The sequence below is a fragment of the Patagioenas fasciata genome, chromosome 20, assembly GCF_037038585.1.
Source record: "Patagioenas fasciata isolate bPatFas1 chromosome 20, bPatFas1.hap1, whole genome shotgun sequence".
Classification (NCBI taxonomy): Eukaryota; Metazoa; Chordata; class Aves; order Columbiformes; family Columbidae; genus Patagioenas; species Patagioenas fasciata.
The window spans coordinates 9751970-9758851 of NC_092539.1; the positions used below are offsets into that span (position 1 = coordinate 9751970).

Genomic DNA, 6882 nt, shown 5'->3' on the forward strand with positions numbered 1-6882 from the left:
TCTTCACTCAGACTGAGGCGCGACTGACTATTGGGGCCAACATCCAAGTCATTCACCCGCACAAGGTCGATCCACGATGGACCTTTAAGTCTTCACTGGAAAAAATTCGCCCCAAAACACGAATAAGTTCCCATTATAAAAGAGTTGTACTGCTCAGCCATTACTTTTTCGCCCTCAACCTAGAAAGCGTTCCTTGTCTCCGTGCACTACCCTCATGTGCAGCACCATCGTAATTTATCATTACCCAGTCTCCAAATTATTCTAGTGTTGATTAAATTAGTAAATGCAATCACAATCTGAAGCAAGTTAATTGAGAGAATTTATTTGGCCCTGACAGTTTTATGCATGTTTGATTAAGTATTATAAGGTTTGTTTTTGATTTTGCATAATTTAACTTTAAATCCTGCACCGGGGGGGTCCATCAACTATTAATGACCGAAATAAACTCCTTTAAGATGCATATATTTATGATTTATTTCTAAACGCAGTATCTCCCAGATTTTTTTTGTTCTGTTGCCAAAATGACAAATATGTTTAAAGTAATATTTTGAAGCATTTGGTTCATGCCATAAATCTTGTGAAATGTGTACAATTCATTAAAAGTTTTGAAAGAAGTACAAGTTTGCATTTATATTGCAACAAGTGACATATAAATGCGTATGTTTGTCTTTGGAGTGTGCCATAAAATATCTCAGCCCTCGCCGGCCGCTGTGACGAGGACTAATGGCCCGCTCCTCAGGCTGATGATAAGTTTCATCACAAATCTTCGACGCTGTCAACACAAAACTGTTCAATCAACAGGAATATGAGTTGTGTCTTTAGTAAAATTAGCACAGGGAAGAAATACAACCCCGGGCCGTGCCCGAGCGCTGTGGGCGGGTTCACCCTGGGGTTGAACCACAAGTGCTCCTTCAGGATCCTTCTTCTTTGATGTCACAGTTCCAGTTGATGCCTGACCTGAGGGCGGTTTATTTTTTATAAAGATACATATTCATTTAAGCAGCAAAGGGGGTCAAAATATTTCAGGCACAAAACCAAACAGAGCCCTCTTGCGCTTGTCACCCTGACCTAAGAAATGAGCAGGGTCAGTCTTGGCACTGATGCTGCAGCATCACACCCTTGCACACGTGGGTTTTTGTGCGGGATCTGGAGCTGTTTGAGTTTCTCTGGAGGTGAGGAAAGCCCTCCAGGCCTCCTCACCCACCCCGAGGGTTCCTGCAGGATGCCAGGAGCCTGTTTGCAGCACTCGCATTCAGCAGCATCCCCGCCATGCTCCAAGGCAAAGCTGGAAAACCAAAGCGACTCCATCATTTCGTTGTCTGGACTGGAATTCCCACCTCTGGGCTGTGGCTCCAATCCCAGGGAATGGTGGAGATAAATAGAATGTGGTTCTCCTGCCTGTCTTAATCACCAAGCAGACATTCCCATTGTCACGCTGCTGGGAAAATGTATCAGCTTCCCCTCCCAGCACAGGGACACGCAGCAATGGCCGTTTGCTGGGAGGACAACGCCACTTCTGTGATTTCCCCTCCATGTCCATCCTGCTCCTCAGGCCCCTCGTTGTAATTTGTAATTTGCAGAACAAAACCACCGTGCAGGGCAGGAGCGACCGGAGGAACCGAACCCGAGTGGGAGCGTCGGGGTGGCTGCTGGGCCTGCCCCAGCCCTGGCATTGCCACACACCTTGAGTTGTTGTTGTTGTTATTCTTACTATTATTATTAAATTGTTTTCTATTATTACTATTATTATTATTAGATGGTTTTCCACGGCAGTGGTGCCAATGGCAAGTGGGGCAGGGAGCCAACGCCAAAGTTTTGTGTTCTTTCCATTACGGAGAGTAATCCCTAATCCAATCTAAGGAAAAACAGCAGGGATGAAGTTTCTTTATTTTTATATATCGCTCGCCATGAAACCACTCTCGTAAGTCCAACCGATGAGAGACCTGGAGGAGCCTTCGCCACAGCGCTCTCAGGCGACGCCGCCCGCTCCGCAGGTGATTCCTGTACCGGGAATATTCCGGCACCTTCAGAACGGGGCCCAACCTCAGGCCACGGGGGCTGAAACCCCCATCCCGCCCGCGGGGTTCGCTGCCGGTTTGTGTCAGAAATGACCCTCCAGGCTCCACCAGCAAAGGCCCGCCTGCCCCGGCCCGGGCAGCGGCGGCCCCGCGTTACCCGGGCAACGCGGCGCCCGCTGCTTCCGGCCGGCGGGGGCGGCGCGGCGCGATGACGCCATCGCCGCGCGCCTCCCCGGCCGCTCCCTGCCCGCCGCCGCCGCCAGCCCCGGCCGGAACCGGAGCGCCGCTCCCCCGCACATGCGCATTGCGGCGCTCGCCCGTAGGCCCGGGCCTGCCATCCGCCCGGGCCCGGGGCGCCTGGGCTCGGCGTGGAGCCATGGGCAGGACGGTGAGTGCGGGGCGATACCCGGGACTGGGGCCGGGGGGAGGCGGCGGCGGGCCGGGCCTCACCTCACCCCACCCCACCCCACTGCTGCGGCCGCTTCCGCCCCGAGCGCCTTCTGCGGGTGCGGCAGGGATCGGTCACCGGCCCCGCCGGTCCGGGCTCCCCGCGCTGAGCCGCAGCCGGGCCGGGCTGTCCCGGGGAAGCCCTGGCCGGGCCTTCCGCCTTCAGCTCCGTTCCCAGGGCGCTGCGGTTTGATTCGGGATCCGGTAGGGTGTAGGAGAAGTCGGCATTTCCCCTCCTCCCGGTGCTCCCGTCTCTCATTTATCAGCACTAACCTTTGTTTGTCATTGTTCTCAACCTTGTTTGGCTCCTTCTGGCTGATGTTCCTGATGAACGCTGTGGTGTTTCTGCCATCCCTCCTCCGCCCTGAGCCATGGCAGACCTTGCCTGGAATGGGAGATGGATGCAGAGAAGCAGCACTGTATTTTGGTGGCTGTCTCACCGTACGTTCCATTTTTAAAGGAGGGGGAGTGAAAACTCACTAAAGTGAGTAGTTATCCAGATTTTTAACTTCTTGCTGAGGCCGTCATTAGTGCGATGGTGGGGGTACCGGCAGCGTGGCCAGTGTTGAGTTACCTGGGCTGTAGAGCTTAAATCCTTGGGGCTGTAGGATGATACCCAGAAGGAACCAACTCTTTAGAACAGAGCGGCCTCAAAATGGTCTCAAGGTGTGGGTGTCCAAATCTGTTTCTAGACATCCTGTGCCAACATGGTTTGGGGACCTGCTCGTCCATATTCTGTTTGGAAAACATTGGCTGTGCGTGCTCCATGCGTCGTGTTTCGTACGCCCTGGATGAACGGGGATGGCTTTGTGATAGGAGAAGGTGGCTGACAAGAATTCTCTGTGATTTTCTCTTTCCTGTCCTTGTGTACGGCACTGAACACAAGCAAGCTGATTGTATCCATCGTGTAAGCTGTGGTATGGATATTATTGAGTGCATGATTCTTTTTGGAATCTATGGGCTTAAAGGTTCATGCTTGGGCAGGGGCCTTGTAATTCTGAACTTTGTAACACACAAAATGGGCAAATTGAAACTTACTCTTTCATTTTATCTTTTAGATCAACTCATGTGTAGAATGTTGTGAGTCTATGGAGCACCTTGGCAGTTTCTTTCCCTCTTCCTAGAAGGCCAGGTGTCACAGGAAAACTTCGCTCTTTGGTTACAAGAATTAAGTGGCATCCAGAAACGGCAGCGCATTACTGACCTTCTGCTGAGTGGATACCGGCGCCGTTAAAAATGTAATATTTCAGAAAGTTGCTTTTATTCTCACAGTGTCCCTCTGCTTGCGGCTGCTCCAGTGGTGATAGTTGAGTTTAGATAAAGAGCGTGAAACTACCAGGGGGTGTTTGTGTGGTGGGTGCAGTAAATGGGAACGAGCTGCTGCTGTTGGTTACAGAGATTAAGTCTCTGCAGCTGAGCTGTTTGAGCGGTTTACTTGGATTCACTTATTGAAGGTTTCGTCAGAATCAAAACTCATTTCGAAACTAGGGATGCAGGCTGATGCAGGCGGGGTTTGCGCTCTGTCTCTCAGGCACAGATTTGCTGAGTGTTCTAATCATGTACACGCTGACTTCCCGGGGAATCAGGTCAAGAAACTGTGTAAGAAAGTGATAAACTGCCTTTTGTGTCCCGCTGAAAGTGGTTGTAAGGAGAGACTGCGTCATCAGGTGTAGAATGCTCTAGATCCAAAATCTAGGAATTTTAACTTGTCTTGCTAATTTAGTCCTCCAAAAATATCTCTGAAAATGAACACTGAGCAGTATGTACGCAGCATGTGCTCCAGGCACAAAACCATGCTGGTTTGCAAAATACACTGTAATACACTTCCAAGCTGCTCAGTATTTTCCTTCTGCAGACAGGAAATTATGGCAAAGAGGCACTTAAAATCATGAGGGTGTCTTTGATAACTGAGAACAGATCTTGATTTCCTAAATTCCTCAATCATAAGTTGACACGTGCTCCATTTTATTACCCCCTGATTCATGTAAAGCCAACAGATTACCTGCAAACTTCTATAACAGCAAGAAATTAGAACCTGGGGCCACACAGAAGAGATCACAGCTGCAATTTCCATGTAGTTTGAGGCAGGAAGCAGTTAAGAGACTTAGGCAGTGATGCTCTGCAATTAGTTTTTTTAGTAACGAGGTAAAAAATTATTGAGGTAACTTGTAAATTAGTTTTAATTTTAAGAGTAATAGGATTTCTGGTTTGACAAAGGGAAGACCGGCCCGGATCTGGGTGCCTGGGTGTGCGAGAGGACTGGGGAAGTCCCTGTTCTTTGTAGCATTATCTGATGAGTGCATTGTCATTTCATAATTCCCGGAATCTGGCACATCCTAAGCCTGGGGTGAAGCAGCGAGCAGCTAACGGGCTGCTGCTCCTCACTCTCACAACAACAATGGGTGTGTAGGAGGATGTTAAGATTATAAATCCTAAACACTCCAGAAGATCCAAGACATTTCACTTATCTCTGCGGGTCCCAAAGGGAGGAATAAACCCATAGATGTCTGTGAAAGGCCCTTGCCTTGGTGCAGTGACAGTGTGACCGCGAGGGGAGGGACATCCTGTGGAGTGTGAAAACCATGGTTGCCTCATTGTTCTTGCAAGACCTTCCATTATTTTCAGTTTGTTTATTTGGTGAAGCTTTGCCAAGTTTTGAAATGTGCAGAAATCTGGAATCACTGCTGTGTCTGGGCTGTGGAATTTACTTGGAAAAGCACTTGGAGAACCTTCTTTTTTTTAAAGAAATATGATCCAATGCAAAAACATACTTCAACATTACTGTTCGCATGGCTGGACTGTTGCAGGACGGCTCTTTGATTGAGAAGGATCTGTGAATTAGCCAGAATAATTCCAGCACCAAGTTCTTATCTTTCCTGGGTTAACACTGTAAATCTTATAGCAGGTTATGACCAGTGCCGACGTTGCACGCTGCGAGAGGGCTGGTTGCAATCTGACTTGGTGGTGAAGGAAACAGAATTGTGCTCCTGTAGGTCTGTCTGGTAAACAATAAGGAAAGAAGCGAAACAAAATCGTTTTAGGCAAAGAAGTTGAGATTTGCGAAGTAACGTCCAAGCTGCAGGGTGTCTGCCGTGCTGCCTCTGCTCCTGCCGGGGCTACTGAAATGTGTTTCTCCTTCTCTGCCTTCCCGCAGGTCTCTTCCTTCCTGGAAGCTCAGCAGAGAGTTAGCGTTCCCAGGCTGCTGGATCCCTCCCGTGTTAACGGATAAGATTTGCTATGTGCCCTGTAACTCCTGCCCTGGGACTCGCTGAGCGCTGGGGTGCCCGATGCCTGTGATCCCCATTCCCCGCCGGGTCCGCTCGTTCCACGGCCCCCACACGACCTGCCTGCACTCGGCCTGCGGCCCGGTGAGGACCACGCACTTGGTGCGTACCAAGTACAACAACTTTGACATCTATCTCAAATCCCGATGGATGTACGGATTCATCCGGTTCCTGCTGTACTTCAGCTGCAGCCTCTTTACCTCCATCCTCTGGGTGTCACTCTCGGTCTTGTTTTGCCTTCAGTACCTCGGCATCCGGATCTTTCTGCGTTTCCAGTACAAACTCTCCATCATCCTCCTCTTGCTGGGGCGAAGGCGAGTGGACTTCAGCCTCATGAATGAACTGCTCATCTACGGGATTCACGTGACCATGCTGCTAGTGGGGGGGCTGGGATGGTGTTTCATGGTATTTGTGGATATGTAAATAAAACAAGCGCATGTCGGCCGAGAAGGTGACTTTTCTTCTACCCCCAAATGTGTTGATATCTTCTTTTCTTTTTTATATAAATTAACTTATTTATCAGTGCTACTTTTTATTGATAAATTAATGTATTTGTCTCTGGAATTTGTATCTTTTTGAGGGCTGAGGTGCCAATTTGATGATCAAAGTGCAACACTTGATAGGCTGTTTTTTCTTTGCACAATGCAAGTTAATATTAATTTCCAGTCCCTAGGAGCTACCTTGCTGCTGTTCCTGTATTCCTGTGGCCATGAAAAAGCCAGTGATTTATCTGGAGGACAGAAGCCGGATGACTCTGCAGCCCATGCTCCTAATCCATCTTCCCCCTTTTTCTAAACAGTCCTTAATGTCTCAGGTCTGTAATGTGTATCCTGCTTGCCCAGTGTTATCCTTTCTCTTTGTAGTTTGCATTTTTGCATATTCCATGCTAAGAATATGGGGCCAAATTCATCAGAGTGCAGGGGTTTGATGGTTTTTTTTCTGGTTTGTGTTTGGATTTGTGCGAGACCCACCCCAATGTTCTGTTCACTTTAATGTAATTCTGTAGCTTTGAATGACTTTATCCGTTTCAGGCGGTCAGTGCTGAGTGATTCACTCTTACCCTCTTAAACAAATCACTGGGGCGATGTGAGCAGAGTTTGGTATCATGTGCTCTTGAAATTCCCAGTCCTGGC

At 49.0% G+C, this 6882-nt stretch overlaps 1 protein-coding gene across 5 annotated transcripts; it reads left to right on the forward strand.

The window, feature by feature from the left end:
• Positions 1 to 2260: 2260 nt before the first annotated feature.
• TMEM250 (transmembrane protein 250) lies at positions 2261 to 6313 on the forward strand. Of its 5 annotated transcripts, XM_065853734.2 has the most exons (4): positions 2261 to 2406; positions 3158 to 3287; positions 3524 to 3703; positions 5620 to 6313. In XM_065853734.2, exon 4 carries the CDS (start codon positions 5753 to 5755, stop codon positions 6170 to 6172), a length of 420 nt encoding a protein of 139 aa, XP_065709806.1. In that variant the 5' UTR covers positions 2261 to 2406; positions 3158 to 3287; positions 3524 to 3703; positions 5620 to 5752; the 3' UTR covers positions 6173 to 6313. The 5 variants fall into 5 exon arrangements, with proteins under 5 accessions (XP_065709806.1, XP_065709805.1, XP_065709813.1 ...); XM_065853733.2 differs by lacking the exon at positions 3158 to 3287; XM_071817408.1 differs by lacking the exons at positions 2261 to 2406; positions 3158 to 3287 and adding an exon at positions 2489 to 2949.
• The last annotated feature ends 569 nt before the right edge of the window (positions 6314 to 6882 follow it).